The sequence below is a fragment of the Gymnoscopelus braueri genome (genome assembly GCF_963280865.1).
Source record: "Gymnoscopelus braueri genome assembly, chromosome: 10".
Classification (NCBI taxonomy): Eukaryota; Metazoa; Chordata; class Actinopteri; order Myctophiformes; family Myctophidae; genus Gymnoscopelus; species Gymnoscopelus braueri.
This window is the reverse complement of record NC_137611.1, coordinates 37,458,321-37,478,840: the sequence shown is the minus strand read 5'-3', so window position 1 is coordinate 37,478,840 and position 20,520 is coordinate 37,458,321. Positions and strand designations below refer to the sequence as shown.

General features: G+C 41.0%; 2 protein-coding genes across 2 annotated transcripts in view; one reads left to right on the top strand and one right to left on the bottom strand.

Annotated features, from left to right (window-relative positions):
* tpm4b (tropomyosin 4b) overlaps nucleotides 1-20,520 on the bottom strand; it is a 115,547-nt gene that overhangs the window by 37,118 nt on the left and 57,909 nt on the right. The gene's annotated exons all lie outside the window — the stretch shown is intronic.
* Nucleotides 3,375-17,468, top strand: ap1m1 (adaptor related protein complex 1 subunit mu 1). The gene is made up of 12 exons (XM_080440572.1): nucleotides 3,375-3,535; nucleotides 4,943-5,099; nucleotides 5,567-5,634; nucleotides 5,752-5,882; nucleotides 6,545-6,692; nucleotides 7,969-8,095; nucleotides 8,690-8,832; nucleotides 9,336-9,407; nucleotides 9,696-9,854; nucleotides 10,747-10,872; nucleotides 15,602-15,677; nucleotides 16,087-17,468. The coding sequence occupies exons 1-12, from the start codon at nucleotides 3,494-3,496 to the stop codon at nucleotides 16,107-16,109; spliced, it is 1,272 nt and encodes a 423-aa protein (XP_080296698.1). The 5' UTR covers nucleotides 3,375-3,493; the 3' UTR covers nucleotides 16,110-17,468.

The window sequence follows — 20,520 nt, the reverse complement described above, 5'->3', positions numbered from 1 at the left end:
AATGTCAGAGTCATAAATTAACCAAACAAGTAGACAGCAACTTGAATTGTGCATTTCCCCCTGGTAACATTATCATCATCCTTGGGGGAAAGAGGCAACTTTTTCTTTTCTTCTGATTGTCAGATCATAGTGTCATGTACATACTGTATGTGTTTTTCTCAACCACATGACACAAAGCATAACATCACATTTTCATGTATGCAGATTTAGTTCTCAATGGCAGCAGCAAGAGGTCTGAAGCTGTAAAATCAATTTATTGGATTCAGTCCAGTGTCCACAGCTGCAAGCTCAGCTGTATACTGTATGCTGGGAACTGAAACTTGGCAATGCTCAGTACTGTACTACATTCACACTACAAAATGAAAATACACACACACACACACACACACACACACACACACACACACACACACACACACACACACACACACACACACACACACACACACACACACACACACACACACACACACACACACACACACACACACACACACACACACACACACACACCCTCTCAGTTTTGCACCTGACAGTATCAACAACACAGAACCTCTTTTCTACGTTTGACAGGACAACTGTCGACACTAGCTTATAACTAATCCTGTATTACAGGATAGACATTCTGTCCTAGGAACCTATAGTGGAAGACAGCAGCACATTTCTTCTATAATGTACACATGCTCTCTCCATACTGCCTCTGCCTCATGCCTTGGGTTGCATCATCATGTATCTCAGGCATCCAGTGTTGCCACATGGAATGGTCATTAGTTCAGAGAGGCATGGGTTTCACTCACTCTCTCCTTCTTGATTCATTCGAATCTGCGACAGTGTGCTCGTATTTAGAGATACTTTATAAGGGTTCTGTCTGTCTGTCTGTCTGTCTGTCTGTCGCTCCACCCGACATTTTTCTAATCACTATACCAGTCTGATAAGTTTTGGCCAACAACTTCTGAACCGCGGGGCGTTCAATGGACATTTCCCCTGGATTCCTTGGATCATGACGCAACACCCCATATTAGCCACACTAACTTAACTAAAACTCACACAAATCTCACACAAATCGCTAAACATTATCTCTGGAGTCGTGTAATAAACATGTATCATTCATATTCCACCAATTGACTATAATTGGCTGCCAAACTTTCTAGGAGGGGACTTTTTTGACCAAAAAAGGATAAATAATGTTGGTCCGATCGACCCCAAATTTGAATCACATTTTGATGGGCCACACAACGCAGGGGCAAAAAAAAGTCCACGGTGTCACATATGACAGATGTCACTGTTTGTTGCAGAAACATTATTTCTTTCTTTTTTTAAGGACCTCAGGAGTATATTTCTGAATACACTTTTTCTCTCGTTCCTGGAAACTGCTTTGTGATTAGCATAATAGTTATCTCAAGGCCTTCAGTCCAGTTAAGAGAGAGGTGCCACTCTAGGCTGAAAGATAGCAGGGTATCTATGACTCTGAGACATAGACTAAGCATCCTTCAAACATGTGCAACATGGAATGAAAGCACTGTCTTTCCAGGGACAGAGAATATGCCTATCGGTACCCAGCTACCAATACATTCATCAGACCAGAACCCCATGTTGTTGCTGCTGCAGTTGGGAGTAGTCTATTTACAACAACAGAATTATTGCATTTTTCTCACTTAAAGGACGACTTCACCCATTTTCACTGGTAGGCAGGTTTCTGAGCTGTCCACAGCCCTACTCTGGGACACTGACCGAGTAGACAAAAATGGTGCCATCTTATGATGAGCATTAGTAAAGACCAATTATATGAAGATAGGTTGAACATGGGTGAAATCGTCCTTTAAGTAGATAACATGGACACTACAGTTATCCTACTGTGTAATGCATATTGCCGCCCCCATCTTCTTTTTCTTTTTTTTATTGTTCTTAATATTATTCTCTGTGTTGTGGCTATGGTGCAGGAGGGGTAGGGGCAGTGGAGCAGGTTTGGCAGAGGCTTGTGATGGAAGGAGGGGGAGGAATGTTTGAACATAAAATTATCATTTGAAAGCTTAAACTCAATTTATTATGCCTTTGAATGGTCGTCAGCTGCAATATTAAAGTGTATGAGACTATGTCAATTAAATGTATCAAAGCACACCCATCTGATATTCCATAAATGTCAAAGCAAAACATAGGATCTATTTAAACAGAAACTGTGAGCCAGTCATTAAAATGATTCTTTGACCATCCAAAAATAAACAATTGACGTCAAAGGCATTCCTGTCAATGGAGGAGCGCATTATATAACATTGGAAGAATGGCATCCAAAATGGTATATGTCATAATGCTTTTAACAACAACAACAACGACTATAACTAGAAACAAAATTCTTAGAAATTGTAAGTGTGCCTGCAGCTCGCTAAGTCTGTGCAACCTTGTGTTGGAGAGGTAGGGTCAAATAAATGAGTTTATTGTTTTTTCCACAGTCAAGATCGTACAAAGTCGAGACCTAGCTCATTCCCTAGCTCAGTGAAATGTTATGGACCCAAAATAGTGTCACTACAAAGTACCACCAATCGACTCCAAATGGCCTGGATAATAATAATAATCATTATTATTATTATTATAAAGAACATATACAAAAAAAGTTAAAAGGTTCTTAAGTAAAAAAAACTGAAGACAAATTAAATCAAATAATAGAACAGAAATATGGCAAATGTCTCCCTGCAACACTTTCCTTTGAGTTTTTCCTCAAAATTAGACTCTCAGTGGACACACAGAAACAGTGATGTTTAGGTGATTTCAAGCAAAAAAAACAGTGCTGATGATTGTTGGGTGTCCTTACATTTTTTTTTCTCTAGTGGTGAATAATACTACAAAAAAACAAATTTGATAAGCATTGTGATTATCAGTTAATTAATTTGGCTCTAACTGTGTATTTCCTTTACACCTTTAATACTATGATTGTGTAAAAGAACCCTGTCCTACAACAAGTGCTGCTCTGAAATGTCATATTATGTTTTCCCTCGAGCCCTTGTCCTATTCACTTACTCCCTCTAGTGCCAACCACTGTCTATGGTGCCAACATGAACTGAGATCAATGGCGCGCGCACGCACACACACACACACACACACGCACACACGCACACACGCGCACACACACACACACACACACACACACACACACACACACACACACACACACACACACACTTTGTATAAAACAATCTATCATATTAAACTAAATTCCCCTAACCCCAAAGCTCAATGATATCATTTTAATATTGCAAGCTTCAGGAATGTTATGGTTGAAAACGAAGTAAACGTCTATTCTATCCTCCTATCCACCAGAGGGCGCCGAAGCAGAGGGCGGCAGTGGGGTGGGCTGCCAAAAAAGGGAAGGTTCCCTTTTTCTTCTCATTTCAGTATTATGATTCATGCAGGTTGTGTGGATTTAGTCTAAGATCATCATCAATAAAATAAAACCCGAACCCCGCATGCACCCGCTGTAAAGCGGTATACCTAGCTCAAGATGTCTGCGAGTGCCGTGTATGTGTTGGATTTAAAAGGAAAGGTAAGATAACCGGACCCGTACGCTATAGGCAGCTAATGTGCTAGCTAGGCTAACACAGTAGCTCGGTATGCATTCCTCACTGACAGCTTGTGATGTGGCCAACTGGCCCAAGCCTTTGAACAGGAGCTCTGATGGGTTACTGTTAGGTTTCTCTGGCTGCCTAGGCCATTGGTTCTCAAAGTGGGGTCCGGGGACCCCCCAGGGGTCCTTGAGGGAGTTCCAGGGGGTCCCCAGCTAAATGATAGATTAGACACCAAATGGACCCTTATGGGTCTGTAACTCTGAGAGTGTACAAATGGAACGGGTCCATTTGGTTCCATTTGTACACTCTCAGAGTTAAATTAACATAGATTTTAAATTGCGGTCCAAGTGATAGAAATGCCATTAAATGGGGGTCTGTAGCCCTAATGCATGTCAGGTCCTTGAAATAAAATGGTTGAGAATCACTGCTAGAGCTGTAAAAATCTTCTCTTATGGGGGTCCCTGGCATATCTTTTTCAAATGGGGGTCTGCGGGCTAATAAGTGTCAATTTGGGGGTCCTTGACATGAAAAAGTTTGAGAACCACTGGCCTAGGCTACAGGGCTTCATTAACCAGCCATTAGGTTTAGATGTCATGGCTAAACCTACCTGACATAATAACTATCATCAATAAAGACTGGCTGCCAAACAGGTGTCACCATAAAGGGTTCTGGTGTACCAAGAGATTTGCACTTTGCAGACAGGACCACACAAAGTAACGGATGACCAGTGGTGGAATAAGCAAATACTCTGTTACAAGTTCCAGTATTAAAAGTATTGGCATCAAAATGTACGTACTTAAAGTACCAAAAGTAAAAGTACTCATTGTGCAGAACGTCCAATTTCACAAGTTCAAAAAAGTCTTTTGAAAATAGCAGATCTACAAGCTCACAACGCGTCACGGTGTGACGCGTTGTGAGCTTCTAGTTTTGTAATAATATTATAATAATCAACAAAGTAACTAGTAACCAAAGTTTTCAAATAATTGTAGTGGAGTAAAAAGTATAATATCTGCCTCTGAGATGTAATGGAGCAGAAGTATTGAAAATTGTACCTCAAAATTGGACTCAAGTACACAGTACTTGAGTAAATGTACTTAGTTACTTTCCACCGCTGTGTATGACATAACCAACGTCATTATAGCCCCATCTATGACCTCACCTGACGAGCTACAGCGATGGGTGAGGTCACGGATGGGGCATCCTTGAGGCGTTGAATACATAGGACCACAATGGAAACAAGCCCCCTAGGGCTTTTTGTGTTATCCTTTTAGCATCATTGTAAAAATCCTACCACTGTACTGTTTGCAAACTGTTAATAAAGTATTCAATCAATCCACTACGATGCCACTATGACCCACTATGATGACGGCCCATGTTCGTTTCAGGTCCTGGTGTGTCGCAACTACAGAGGAGATGTGGACATGTCAGAGATCGAACACTTCATGACCCTCCTGATGGACAGAGAGGAGGAGGGAGCCCTGTCTCCCATCCTGGCCCACGGAGGAGTCAGGTTCATGTGGATCAAACACAACAACCTCTACTGTATCCTTAACCCATTAAAACCACTTAAACCATTATTTTATACTTTGGCTATGCCGCGCTATGAGCTTGTATATCTGCTATTTTTGAAAATGTGTGCAAATCTTTGAATATATGTATATTTTTAAAGCAAACATTTTTTTACTCAAATCTTCGCTTCTGGGGGTCCCTGGAACAAAATATTTTCAGATGGGGGTCCGCGGCCGAATACATGTAATTTTGGGGGTCCTTGACATGAAAATGTTTGAGCACCACTGATATTATAACATTTGTAGAATCGTATCTCAGGTCTTAATGGGTTAATAAGCTCTCTACGTCTTAGTGCAAATTAGTCATCTTGTTGAAGATAAGCCCTTGACTACATATTTTACTCACTCCACAGCGCAGAACCTTGGTGTAAATTAGGACATAAATCTGAGCTAATTTGTTGTCTAAACCGGGTCTGTTTTTCTTAACCATTGTGCCCTCAGTGGTCGCAACATCCAAGAAAAATGCTAGCGTCTCCCTGGTGTTTTCTTTTTTGTACAAAATTATCCAGGTATGACTTAAGTTCTTTAACTTGCAGTTTGACAGCAGGTTTATCCAGAATACATAATAATTCTATGACAGAAGTCATAGTACTGAGGTTTGTAAAAGGTGTTTTCGTTCTCCTCAGGTTTTCTCAGAGTATTTCAAGGAGCTGGAAGAGGAGAGCATCAGAGATAACTTTGTTATTATATATGAGCTGATGGACGAGCTGATGGACTTTGGATACCCCCAGACCACTGACAGCAAGATCCTCCAAGAGTGGGTATCCTATCCTCTCAGCCTGACACATAGTCACTGACACATAGTCATCATGTCATATATGCCCTAAAGACATCTCCTTAGTCCGTGTTACTACAATGCAGACACATATTACTAATACTTACATTTGAACACTTGGGTATGTCAATGATGTAATAAGTAAACTTCTTAAAAAAACAACAACTTTTTATTAAAAAAGAAAAACATGAGACTTAACCACATAAACCCCATATGGGTAACCGAAGTCCCTCAGGGCTCAATACTAGTATCTTTTCTGTTATTGTTGTTTCGCTGAAAATAGCAGATCGACAAGCTCACAACGCAACGCGATGGGTCGTGTTTTGAGCTTGTCGATCTGCTATTTTCAGTCTGTCAGTACAGAGTTATAGACATCTCTATCATTTCTGTATATTTTACAAAGTCAGGAATGACAAACTTAGAGCTGACTTTCTTTCTTGTCTTGCACGGCTGACCTTTTGATCAGAGGATTGTAGTTTCAAGCAGACGAGCTTAGGACATCTCCCAGTGTTCTCCAGTTGTAGCCACAAGTCAGACAGGTCCTCCCTTGGTAATCACGGAGAGCTCTGTCCTCTCTTTGATGTTTTCCTTTTAGGTTTTCTTTCGTTTGCTTCTGACGTTTGTTTTCTTATTTTGTCTCCCAGATACATTACCCAGGAGGGACACAAGCTGGACACAGGCGCCCCACGTCCCCCTGCCACAGTCACCAATGCTGTGTCCTGGAGGTCGGAGGGTATCAAGTACAGGAAGAATGAGGTCTTCCTGGACGTCATAGAGTCAGTCAACCTCCTGGTAGGAACTAATGCTTTTAGAAGCCGTCGGCGGCTGGAGGCATAGTGGTGGAGGTGTTGTAAACTGTGTGTGTGTGTGTGTGTGTGTGTGTGTGTGTGTGTGTGTGTGTGTGTGTGTGTGTGTGTGTGTGTGTGTGTGTGTGTGTGTGTGTGTGTGTGTGTGTGTGTGTGTGTGTGTGTGTGTGTGTGTGTGTGTGTGTGTGTGTGTGTGTGTGTGTGTGTGTCACCACAGGGGACATGCTCAGCTCAACTTCAGACACACATGCTTTCCTCAAAGCCCCTGAAGTTGCTGACACCGTGTTTCACATTAGGCTTGTTGCGGTTAGCAGTCTATACTGGTGGCAAGGTTATATTGCTGTAATTTTCTCCACATCAGTCTTAACGTCGCAGTTTAATGCTACATGCTTTAAAAAAAAAAGCAATGCACAATGCCTAGCGGTTGTAAACAAGGGCGGCATTTAAAACCAGGAGAAAAAGGGGCATGTGTGGATATTTAACATAATTTGACTTTCGACAGCAGTGCTCTGCATGTGAGAGAATGTAAGACTGCTCTTGTTTGCATAGTTAATTTCTTTGTGGCAGAGAATGCATCGTATGACCTGTTTTATGTATTTTCTTTAAAGCATCCCATACATGCAGAGGGAACATTATTATGCCCTTGTACTTTTACCTGAGTCCAATTTCAGTAATGACGGCTTCAGCTGAAAGTAAACATAGGAAAAACATAATTTTTCAGGTTAGCAGACATAACTTGATCAACAGATATACACTGCATGTAACCATGGGGGCTACGTACCATTAGTGTGGAGATGTGTTGTTTAAAATGCATATAGCACTTGGAAAGAATTAAGCTTCAGAGAGCTCTCTCAAGCTAAGGTCTGGAGTTCAATGCCAGTCACTGTACTCACATGGCATGCTATTCTTTCAAGGGGCTTATGTTCTTGAGTAGTAACACTGCTGTACCATGGTCATAAAACTATTTAAGACACACACTGTCGCACTTTTCTCAAAGCTATGTAGCACGCTACTATGTTGGTTAAAATCCTTTAGCTTTCTTAAGAAGAAAAGATGCTGTTGAGCTTTCTTGATAGAGGAGTTGTTGTTAAACCAGATCATCAGAAAGCCTTGGCCTGATATCAAGCAAGTGAAAACTACTATACTACTATACTAGTACACAGTCAGTCTTCATATGGTGAAAATAAACTAAAATCTCTGTAGTGTGTTTATTAAAATATTATTTCTCTCTCATTTCATCTGTCTCTTTCTTTCCTTCACAGGTTAGTGCCAACGGTAATGTTCTACGTAGTGAGATTGTTGGCTCCATCAAGATGCGCGTCTTCCTCTCTGGGATGCCAGAGTTGCGCTTGGGGCTCAATGACAAGGTTCTGTTTGAAAACACTGGACGTGAGTTGACCTGCACTCATAACAGAGACCTGGATCAAACAGTGCTGGCAAAATGGTGTTTGTTTTAATCTACTCAAAAGTACCACATTGGTTGGGTGCCTATATATGGGCGTAACGGTCAGATTGGTGGTTCTGGACAACAGACAGTGCCTATATTCCACGTTCAAAACAAATATGAAAGAGAGAAACGTTGTCAGGGAATCGTTATTTTTGTGTTGATTTCAACTGCCAACCGCCAAGAACGGACAGCAGGGGCCGACAGTGTACTCGGACCGTACAGTATGAGCACACAAATCGTGAGCTTTGGCTTTAGAACGTGAACGATTTGCTCATACATTGAAGAAGTAGTAATAAAATAACATTGCAAAAATCGTATGCTTAGTTTAGCCGCAGATAACTTCAGAACTGTACAAAGATATTAGACTTCATAGCCAGGGTCTATGGTTATTATACCACTACCACACCTATCAAGCGTGATGGGTGATTTTACCAACCCATTTTATAAAATGTTATTTGATCCAGGTTCCAATTTGTAGTAGCCAACATAATGCAAATACATACACTTCAACTTCTACTACATGATCTGTTCTTCAGGAGGGAAGAGTAAATCTGTGGAGTTGGAGGATGTCAAATTCCACCAGTGTGTCCGTCTGTCTCGCTTTGAAAATGACCGCACCATTTCCTTCATTCCACCCGACGGAGAGTTTGAGCTCATGTCATACCGCCTCAACACTCATGTGAGTAGCAGTTTTCACTGTGTGTTTGTAGGCAAAGTGTAGTTGAATTCTTATCTTTAACATGGAGAACAAGAGCCAAAACATAACAGGTGGTAACGGTTGTGGACCATGTCATGTATTTAGACATTATTACGAAATGCAAGCTTTTGTCTTCCAACAGGTTGGTAAATATGTTGAAGTTTAAAAGAAGTAGTAGTACAAGGGGACCACAAAAAGTTGTGCGTGGGGCTAGATTTAGCCCATGGGCCCTATTTATTGCCTCCCAGGTAAAGGCCATGCTGTGGCTGTCAGGGATATGCAAAGTAATGTACACGTTTCGTTAATTGGTTGTAGTAGAATCTATAAGCCACTAGGTGGTGACATTGTAACATGTTACATTTACACTGCCAATGACTGTCTAATATGACAACTGTTTGTTTGTATACTTATATATATTGTATTATTATATTATATTGTATACTTATATATTACTGAGTTGTATATGTCTGTTTATTCTGTCTCAGGTGAAACCTTTGATCTGGATTGAGTCTGTTATTGAGAAGCACTCCCACAGTCGAATCGAATACATGATCAAGGTTTGTCACCGTTGGCTGCCATGTAATTCACAATAGTTGTATTTTCAATGTAATCACAAGAGACAATTGAGATATTGTGCTGGATGTTTATATACTGTATGTTTTTAGCCAAAGGAAATTGACTGTCAAATACTTTCCTGTGATTCAGAAAAATATCCTTACTATTTCTATTGTCCAATGAGGCTTAACGACTACAAGCAGGTTGAACGTCTCCTAAGAATTATTAGCAAATATGAAAACGGTGGCACCATTATTTAAAACTTGATCTGCTTGTTTCCTCTCTCTCAGGCCAAAAGTCAATTCAAAAGGCGTTCCACAGCCAACAATGTAGAGATCCACATTCCTGTGCCAACAGACGCAGACTCGCCCAAGTTTAAGACCACAGTGGGCAGTGTGAAGTGGGTGCCCGAGAACAGCGAGATCGTCTGGTCCATCAAGTCCTTCCCTGTGAGTACAAGTAATAATGACTCATGACTATGAGGATCATACGGACGGCTGTGAACTGTAGTTGCTTATGCTCTGCTGTTAGATAGCGTTTAACCGTGAGATCATGAACAAGTTTGTAAAGCTTGTATATTACAAAGAGGTGTGTGTGTGTGTGTGTGTGTGTGTGTGTGTGTGTGTGTGTGTGTGTGTGTGTGTGTGTGTGTGTGTGTGTGTGTGTGTGTGTGTGTGTGTGTGTGTGTGTGTGTGTGTGTGTGTGTGTGTGTGTGTGTGTGTGTGTGTGTGTGTGTGTGTGTGTGTGTGTGTGTCTGTCTGTGTCTGTGTCTGTGTCTGTGTGTGTGTGTGAGAGATATGTAAGCAAACCTGGTTTCTCAATTAGGACAGTAAGGCCTTGAAGTTCAATTTGGCAAGTCCATTTGTGTATAGTTTTGTCTGATTTATGTTTTGTCTTACGACAGTGTCATGCTCATCAGATATTGATCAATTATTTACGGCAAGCGACACAACTTACACCTTTATCATAAATGATGCTTATTGCTAAAGGCTGACAGGAAGACAGGAGGCTAGATGACCATCTTGACTTTATGGACTTAATTTAGATATTCCTTGTCGGCCCAGTACCCATCCATCCACCCTAGAATTAGGTCCCCTCTTTTGTGATTCTTCCAGTGGTTTCTGCTTTCTCCTTTGCCTCAGTCAATTGAGGGTCTAAGGACAGGGGGTGTAATTTTGGTATTTGTTTTGCTACAAATATGTGGGACTGAAGCCCTGTCTTTGAGACTAATGGTGATTAATTGCTTTAAAAATAAACTTGACCTAACTGACTCTGACCGACCGTCTCTGGTGACTTCCCTGAAAGGAAAAAAAGAAAAAGTGTGTGTGTGACTCTTAACAGGGTGGAAAGGAGTATCTGATGCGTGCTCACTTCGGCCTGCCCAGCGTTGAAGCAGAGGACAAGGAGGGGAAGCCGCCAATCAGTGTCAAGTTTGAAATCCCTTACTTCACCACTTCAGGCATTCAGGTCTGTTTCACTCACTCTCTTTCTTTCTCTCTCTCTCTCTCACACACACACACACACACACACACACATGCACACGCATGCATGCAAACTCAGACCTGGCTTCAGTATTGTGTGTGAGTCGTTTTGGATGTAGAGATGAACCAAAAAGTAGTTGACGAACTGGTCAACAATACAAATATGCATATGACTCGATTTAAACCACACCAAAGAACAGCACTAAATTTCACAATATAAATCCACTGGTTATGTTTTGTATTCATTAAAAGGAGTGAGGAAAATAATTGTCATAGGGGGGTGTGTCCTTGCTTTCATGATGTGTCATACACAATAAAAGGAAAGTAATCTCTGTGTAATTACATTTGTCAATTAACCAGTTATGTCACCAGGTACAGGTATGTAGGTACCACTAACGTCAGTCGTAGGGTGGTAGGCTTGCACCCTTTGCCCTCCCTCCTTTAAAGTTTCTCCTCGCTTTAAGTCTGCGCTGCAGCTTAGAATTTCAGCTCTTTAAGTTGGTGCTGATATTGTCCAGAGGGGGCAGTAGAGGTGTAATATTAACAGCATCCCTGTGGTAACTTGTGTACTCATATCTTTAGAAACATCACTGGACGATAAATACACACATCTTTGTTGAAGGAATGCTCTCTGCAAGCCAGATGAGAACTGCTCAGCGTAATTTTTTAACTCCTATGATAGTATCTCATTTTACAGGACATGATTTCGAGGTACCAGCAGTGCCATCTCTGGACCTTATCCTTTCATTTTGAATGGTTGAGGAAAATAAATTGACATAGATAGCACAAGTTGTATTTCCTCTCTCTTGTCTTAAGATTACATGGGAAGTAAGTTGACCAACACATTAGGACAAAGTGACAAAATACTGGTGTTTTCTCACTTATGTGGCACATACAGTGGTACATACTGTAAGTAGTGCCTGCTGCTGGGTTGTCTCTCTCAAAGTTCAAAGATACTGTATCTGAATATTCACCCAATAAGGTAAAATATATTATAAGTGAAAATACTTCTGAAATTGATGGTGATTTTCACTGGTTCATTTCTATAATTGAACCTCTTATTTTACATTATTCATGGACCATTTACCATTGCGTGGCTTTGTTATCATGATCTACACAAGATCTCCGAAATTCACATTAACAGGAGATCATAAGAGGCAGTGCTGGCTTACTCAGTGCTTGTGGGTTGATAAGCAACATCTGTGAATTTATGGCAATTAAGTCCAACCTCATGTACTACCCTCTGAGAATTAATTTAAATGCTATTTATCTGGGAGGTGGCTCACGGTTATTACTCAAAGGGGAGGCAAGGAAGCGATTTTGATGGATTGATTGAATGATTGATTGAATTAATTATTACGGTGAGTTTGCAGGGACAACTTATATCTTACATCTTTCCACACAGTGTAAAAGTAATAATGAAAAAAACAGCACTTAATCTTTGCGTTGTATATCGGCTATTTTATGCGGGCAACACGTCATATGATCGATTATAAATCTCAAACTATTCTCTAGTTGAAACTACCGGTATAAAAGATTTCACATCAGTACACTTTCACTCTACAGCATACACACTCAAGTACAAGTTCAGTACCTGTAGATGTTCACCTCACCTACTTGACAATTAAATTGCAACTTAAGTCTTGTATGTTACTCATTTTTAGCTCATGCTGTCATGAACTCTATAATAAACCATTAGTAACAGTTAAGTTTGAATGTCATTAGAAAATTCAGGCAGTCATATTTTCCACAAACGCTACATTTCCTATGTCAACAAAATATTATTAGGTTGTATGGACATTATGCAGCCCACTCGGAAGCAAACCCAAAGTTAATTAAAATAATATGATACTTGTAATTGAGGTGAGGTTTTGGCAGTATAAGAATGTTTGTCATTTTCTGAGGTAATTGGACAGCTGAAAGAAATAATGCCATTTCCCTCCCTTCCTTTTTAAATGTTCTCCAGTCATTTCATGAGCAGATGTTCAGAAATAAGGGGAAAAAAGACCATACGTCATACTCAATTAAAATTGACAGGTGTAAAGTAAGAATGATGCATTTCCTTAGGTGTGCCTTATCATTACTGATATACAAAAGACAAGATTGACATTATGCTATTGATAAACATAATTTGTATTTGATTATTTAGGATGAACTTAATCAGAAAGTGAATTACACTGAAAATTGAAAATAGAACTTCTCATCGACAAATCCTTCTCTTGAAGAATATCAAGGTGTGCATTAAAGAAATCTTGCTTTGAGTTTTAATAGACGTTTTACTGAAGTATCCGCAAATTCATCATCTGTAGCCGGACTGTCTGTCAAAAAAAAACTAGCCCATCGTTTGAGTGAGTGCCAACCGTTTGGTGCTTAAACTTAAAAACACTTTTCTTGATGTTTGTTAAAACCCTTGTGTGCACTTGCGGTTTCGAAGGTCAACCGCGAAGCAGCGTATTCCCATCAAACTGCTGTTGCCGCGTCAGTGGCCTTTTCTTATTACAGGGCCCAAGCAGAAGACAGGTTCTCAGCCACTAATGCAACCAGTAACACCACTCTCTACGTGTGAGAAGACGCACTCCAGCTTAATTAGACACATGCAAATATCAAAGCATGAGAAAGTTCCTCTTAAGTCCACCACTAAATGTAGGGGTCCACACATATGAAACGTGCATGATGCATGTAACTCCCCCTCAGGAATCTAACTAGAAATAGACCTGAGCTACATAACCAGTTAGCTCTTAATGTTGCTAGTGCCTTGATGAAAGGAAAGCTATAGTTTATTAGTATAGTTCCCAATGCTTTTTTTCCCTAGGTGAAGTAGAGACCCCAAACAAGTCAACAAACTCATTGGCTGTAACGCCTACCAAGAGCTTGATATCCCCAGGCCACACATGTAGCCTGTACTTAGTTGGCCAGATACAACTAGCATCTTCATTTTCCCTTCTCAATTTAAAGCCATAATGATATTTTGCGGAGGACAGCTTTTGATGCCAGTTTCTGCTGACTACGGTGCCACGGTCAAGCCAGTTGCATGTTTGGCTCCCAGCTTTTGGGGAGAAGTGCTGCGCCGGCAGCCTCGGTGATCCCGCGTCTGCGTGTTTGTCGTCATGTGTCTGGTAGGAGCTCTCTCCCTCTCTTATGACCTCACTGTGTAGTGGAAGGTAATGACAAGGCGGCCAGTAGCAAGGCCTTACCATTGGCCCGCCAACCGCTTGACCCACAAAATTCCAGCCCTGTCTGTCCTGGTTCGGCTGGGAACGGGAATTAGAATCAGGAGAGACGGAGCCATGGACCCGACATCTCCCAGAGAGAGATGGTGTCGGTCTCTGCTGCTACCCTCCTGCATGTTATGAACACAGTTACACGTTTCTATGAATTTTAGAAGGATCGAGTGGATTTGAGTTTGTTCGGCTGCAAGTTTCTGCTCTGAATTGTACATTGACCTGCTTTGTAATTTGTCTTGCATGCCATCCAAAAGTCTTGATTTGAAAGCATGTTGCACTGGCAGAAAGTATTTAAAAAAACGCACATTTATTTACTCAATATTTGTAAACAAATGATTATGAATCGGACTCGCTCATACTAGAAACAAGTTGCAACAACTGCATTCAGACTGCAACAATGTATTAAATGTGAAACATTAGATTACTACACTTAAGTGTGCATGTGAACTCTCTAATAGATACGTGTCCAGTGTCACAGTGTATTTGTTTTTCTTTGAAATGTGTGGTAACACGTATCTGATGAAACACGAGTTGTGAAAGTTGTAACTCCATTCTGCTGACATGTACATGTTTCACTCCTTCTGGTGTTTTAAAGAGTACAGTTATGTAAATGAGCGCTTCATGTGTCCCCAAAAAGCAGAGGCCAGCTCTTTTGTGGGAAATGGCTTCCTTCTTCTCAATATGACTCTTCACTACACTTCCTCATCTATTGCAAACACTCTCACTCTCACTTCAACTACAAACATGTGAAATCCACCTGTTATGGACTGGATTTATGTATTTCATGTATTAGAAAATGAATACTTATTTCTATAGCAATTGTGAAATGCTTATAGAAGCAGCAAGTGGCCCTATTTTACACTTTTATGGTGTCGTGCAGAAAAATTACCGCTCTAAAAGCTCAACACATCACATTGTGAGCTTGTAGATCTGTTATTTTGTCTATTTCTGAAAATGTGTAATGATGACATGGCCAAAATAGGGACGCCAGGAAGTTGTTTAGTAAAGTTAGCAAGTTGTGTAACAAATTGTTTGGCTCATTATTACAAGCCTGCAAGTTTGATGCGCCTGCTGCTGGCTACCCCTATTCAATTCAAAGCGGCTTTATTTGCATGAGAAAACATCAGAATCAACATTATCACATCACAGTCTGTGATGTGGTAATGATGAATGTGTAAAAAAGTGGGTGGAATTCGTTGTTACTTTAAGAAAGAAAAGGAGGGGGGAGCAAGAGTTAAAGTTAAAAAAAAAATGTCAAGGAGAGGCAAACATCTAAAATATCTACATGCACATAGCATAGACCAGCAGGTACAGCATGTACATGAGGTTAGACATAAGGTGCAAAAAGAGTATCAATGCATTGTCAGGTTCACATAGGATGGTAGACTACCTATGTCAATAACTGGACCTATTAAAAAGGAATAAGTAGATGTGTAAATTCACTGAGAGAGTTCACACTAATGGCTTATTGTTTTTGCTTTCCTATGACAGGTGCGCTACCTGAAAATCATTGAGAAGAGTGGTTACCAGGCCTTGCCATGGGTGCGATACATCACTCAGAATGGTGGTAGGTTTCACAGTTTTCACCAAGTCATGTGCAAAATGCCCACATGTGCAGGTATTGGGTAAGAGTTGGGCAATACAGTGCAATGCAATGGGAACCAAATATGAACTGATGCAGTTCTATGAAAACAGGATACATTATAGAACAAACCGCAATGTGGCAATGTCAGTGAAATGCAAGAACGTTTTTCTTATTTTTTTCTGTTCCACTGAACTCCGACTCCTTACTAAGATGAACCACAATTTCACATGTTGTCCTTTTGCTAATGTTGCCACTAATTGCTAAACATCCTCATCTCATTTCCTTTGTGTTCCATTCATTCTGGGTGGAAAGCATCAGCTGCCACCACTTTATTTTTTTTTCTGATTTCCCTCTTTGTCCATTTGATTAAGGCTGTCCATTTCCTCCTCAGATTATCAACTCCGAACCCAGTAGCCGGCCGGGGCCTCAGTCTGCAGCAGGCAGGTGGAACCCAGAGGGGGCCGAGTCATCTCGCTAATGTGCTATCAATGGCAGGTGTCAGTCCATGACACACAGCCAGTGTCAACCTACGTTTTTTTGTTTTTTTTTCACATTTCTTTTAGTCATGTTGATTTTGTAATCAATGCAAATGTGTGGAGGAGCCTTTGGTCAAGTAAGGCCTACAGAGATTGTAAAGTCTAATTTATACTTGCTGAAGTCGCACACCGAAAATAGCCACACTACAAGCTCACAACATGGCCCAGTGCAACACGTTGTGTGCTTGTAGATTTGCATTTTCCGGTGCACGATGACACCAGCGTGCAACCGAGTATAGATTAGGTGTGAAGTCAAACTACTATGAAAAAAGGCGGAAACAAAGAATGGTGCTGTACTGTTTACATCCAAGCAATTCAGTTCAGAGTGTTACACAAGGTCCTATATGTCTCATTAGGTCAAATGGTTGGTAAAGGAGATAGTCATTTTACAAGTCACAGCAATTATGTCCACACAGGTCAGTAATGCATTCAGCGGTTAGATTTATTGTTTTGTAACTGAAAACAGTGTTTTGTCATCATTATTTGTTGATTATTTGTATATATTTGGTGTATGTTCATGCACTTCAATTCAGTGTTATCTCTAGACCACTGTAATTTAATGTTGGCAAATATCTTTCTGTAATAGCGCCTCTTTGATAACCACAGGATAGGTGGGCACTAGGGACATCTGGGCACCTTGATGTAAAATTGGCTATTTTGTCCAAAATGTTAAAAAAAATACAATATTTGAAAAATGGTCTTAAGTAATGTAAAGTATACATGATGTGAACATGCACAGTACATCATTATCAGATTTAATTGTATCATTCAACTTCTTGTTTATGCCCCAAAATGACTGGATATACAGATTTTGTAGCAATTTGTCGAAATTGTTGAAATATTAGACCTTAATTGTCGAATGTTTAAGCATGCTCTAATCATGTATACTTTACTTAAGACTATTTTTCAAATATTATATTTTTTAATATTTTGGACAAAATAGACAATTTTACATTGAGGTGCCCAGATGTCCCTAGTGCCCACCTACGCTGTCACCGAATAAAGTATGCCTCTGAATAAGTGCTATGGCATTGACTTCCCATTTGGTCATAATGTTTTTTTAATTTCAGTTTGTCAGCTTGGTATACAGACAGCCAGAAATGTGTGCTTCATACCGTTTACCTTAGTATGTTGTGCAGAAAACCGAATGCCAATCCCTCTCCCTGCACCTGTTACCCTTTCTCTGTCTGTAAACATGCACCGTTTTAAATCATTAAATATCTATTTAGAGAAATTATTTCCAACGCCTCCTTGCGTCATTTTGTTTCTGATGTCATTGGGGTTTGTCAGCACACATTCAGTAACGGTGAGGAGCTGACATAACCTCACCCATGTAGGCACCTGTCCCACAAACCAGCGTGGAATGCTGAATGGAGGGGAAAAGCACTCTAGTGTTAGAAGGCGGGTGGGAAGGGGGTGTTCCTGTACCAGGACTGTGGGTCTAGCCAGCCCTCAATGGTTCTTTCCACTCAATCCTGGAGGTCTTCGCAACAGTGGTGCTCTTAATACCCAGGGCCCGTGATGTCATCGTAAACGTAGCAGGAGAAGCAGGGAAGGACGTGACTCAAGCTGCGGTCAACTGTCTTGCATATTCTAGCAGGCACCGTAAGATGGCCCGGGCACAAACAGGCCATTGTTCAGGTCAAAGCCAGACGGCAGTGGTCCCATATGAGGTCATGCTTTAAGTCTGTCTTGTAAAAGGATTCTGATAGTTAAAGTCTTCTTGTGAGTCACCGGCAGCAGGTGCTGAAGGCCGTAAGTTTGTCTTTTAGGTTCTGAAATGTCAAGAGGTGTGTTCTGATTCTCTGATGCTATGTGCTGGTGATGCTTGAAGATTTTCGGACAAAGCTCCGTTCCCCCAGGGGATTAATATGTCAGAACGCTGGCTCCACAAACCACCTACGCATCAGTTGCGCGTCGTCCACCAACAAAATGTGATCGACAGGTCTCAGTTTTGCTCTGTAGGAGCCAAGATGTCTAGAAGAGTGTCTGTTTTTATTGTTTTATAATACCTTCATTTTATAATGGAAGTCAATGGCAGTTGGATCGGGCTCCAGATATAAAGTCATACGTCATAGATTGGTCTGATGACATGACTGAGATGCACCCTGGTGACTGAATTCCCCCTGGAGGATCAATAAAAGCCTTATCAATAAAGGTCTTATCTCACACAAATTTATGCTGTTATATTCTCTTTTTTTTTCAGCATTACTGCTTTATTTCTGATAGTGACAGAAAAGGTTGGAGAGAGAAGGGACGACATGCAGGAAGGACTATATATGGTATGCACTCTTATATGGAATGCACTCTTACCAGGAGATCCAACGGGCCGCCCCACACTTGGTGGTTTTGAGCAAGTGTGCCCTACTTCTTACACATTTACAAGAGAAAGAGATTTGCCTGAATAATAATCATTGATTAATTGACAATAAGCGATAATGTCAACTTGACAGCATTAATAGCTGTCTCATAGCTGCTTTTTGTCCAGAATGTGTGTCAGAGAGCAACACTTCCCTGTGATTTCTTATTTCAGTCATCTCAACACAAACCAGCTTAGTGATTGGGGGCTGATACGATATGGGAATGTGGTAATTGTAATACCCCCGACTATCATCAGATTAAAATCTGTCCGGTGTTCTTTAAGTGCCCTCAGTTAGTTGTCTGGGGTTAGTAAGACACCAGTAGGCTCCGGCACTGAAGTAAACTTGCACCCACACAGATTTTTGCTTCTTGCATAAGTTAAGTTCTGGCTGCTCTCTTGATTCAAAGTCATAAAATGTGCCCACAGCACAGTCGTTGGTAGCACACTTACTGGTTGACCTGAGTTCTTCTCCGCTGGCAAACTGTCCCTGTGATGTTTGGCAGAGGATGTGAACATAGTATTTGGCACGCGATGAGAAGGTCACATTCACGAAGCAAGTTTGACCCTCTGAGGTTCTAGAGGAATGCCCAGAGAGATATTTCATGTCGTAAAATTGCACCAGAGGGTCTGGTTGCAGCCTAGGGCCCGTCGTGAATATCCTCTCTTATGTTCACAAACATACGCTGTACAAACATACAGTATGCTCTCCTGAAGGAGACGGCGGTATCTTGGTAAAGTGCCTTTCACTGTACCTTCCTCAGTCATAAAATAATTCTTGAGTTGTATCCTCGATTCATTCCACTGTCGCCGACGTCAATTTAAAATGACACAGAATTGGCAATTTAGTTTTATCTTAATATATCGTATGAATAAATGCATGCAAAATAAAAATGCATCTTAAAAGTTTGGGCCTGTGGCATGTGGTTGTCTACACACTACCCCAAGCCAACAGTGGAAGTTGGCAGCAACGGGGACCACAGTTTTGGGAGAAAATAAAATAGACAAAGTTGCAAATTTTTTAAAAAGAGGCCTATTGTGACTACATTCATGTTAGAATACCAGGCATTAGAACTGAATAGCTATCATACTTTATGGAAACCTTGCTTGAATTAAATAGAATAAAAACTTTACCCCTCCCCACGTGTAAATTAGATTTGATCGTCACAGCACGTCACTTGACTTTTGCAACAGGTACATTTATGGCGAATGGAAAATAACTATGGTTACTCAACTGTATGATGAAGCAACAGGTAACAGATACAACTCAGTATACAGCGTGGAAGTCTAGATTTCACACACAGGTGTGCCACGAGGAACCCTGTGTTTACATGGTTTCCCTAGCAACGAGGGAAACCCTCGCGTGTCACTCTAGGACTCTGCTCCCTTTGTGACGTCAAAGTGCCGGTCGTTCCTCTGTTTGGAACGTCAAAGGGCCCCCACAATCTCCACGTCAAGAATTCTTTTCACCTTCACTTGCGAAATACAAATAGTTGATGAGTCACTTGGAGATGGTAGGTGAAGAAAAGATATCTCACTATAGGAGACAACCACAAAATGTGAGCTATATGTCCTCCCACAGAAACCTGAAATAGCTGTTACACCGGTAGAAAGATAGTGGCTGTGTTAAAGGCTCGGTGTGTGGGCCGCGTGGACTTCATGGCAGGGTATTCCTTAAGTGCAGGGAAATTTCCATTCTCCAGCATAGACATTAGGACATAAGACAATATTGGTTTAGAACACTTATAGCTGAGCATTCAATTTACCAGGCCTTGAGAAACCTGTGTTTTTTGGGGGGGGGGGGTTCTCTATACAACCCGCAAATCATTTAGCGTGTACCACTGTGCTGAGGTAGACAAAGTACAATTAAGTCCTGTACATTGTACATGGCAGTAGGTCACATAACAAGTGCATGAGAGCAATCACGATG

Excerpts from the sequence above, each read along its gene's own strand:
- ap1m1 (XM_080440572.1), top strand. The coding sequence starts at position 3,494 with ATGTCTGCGAGTGCCGTGTATGTGTTGGATTTAAAAGGAAAG. Across the intron at positions 5,100-5,566 it reads CAAACACAACAACCTCTACT|TGGTCGCAACATCCAAGAAA; the intron begins GTATCCTTAACC and ends TTGTGCCCTCAG. Across the intron at positions 5,883-6,544 it reads GACAGCAAGATCCTCCAAGA|ATACATTACCCAGGAGGGAC; the intron begins GTGGGTATCCTA and ends TTTGTCTCCCAG.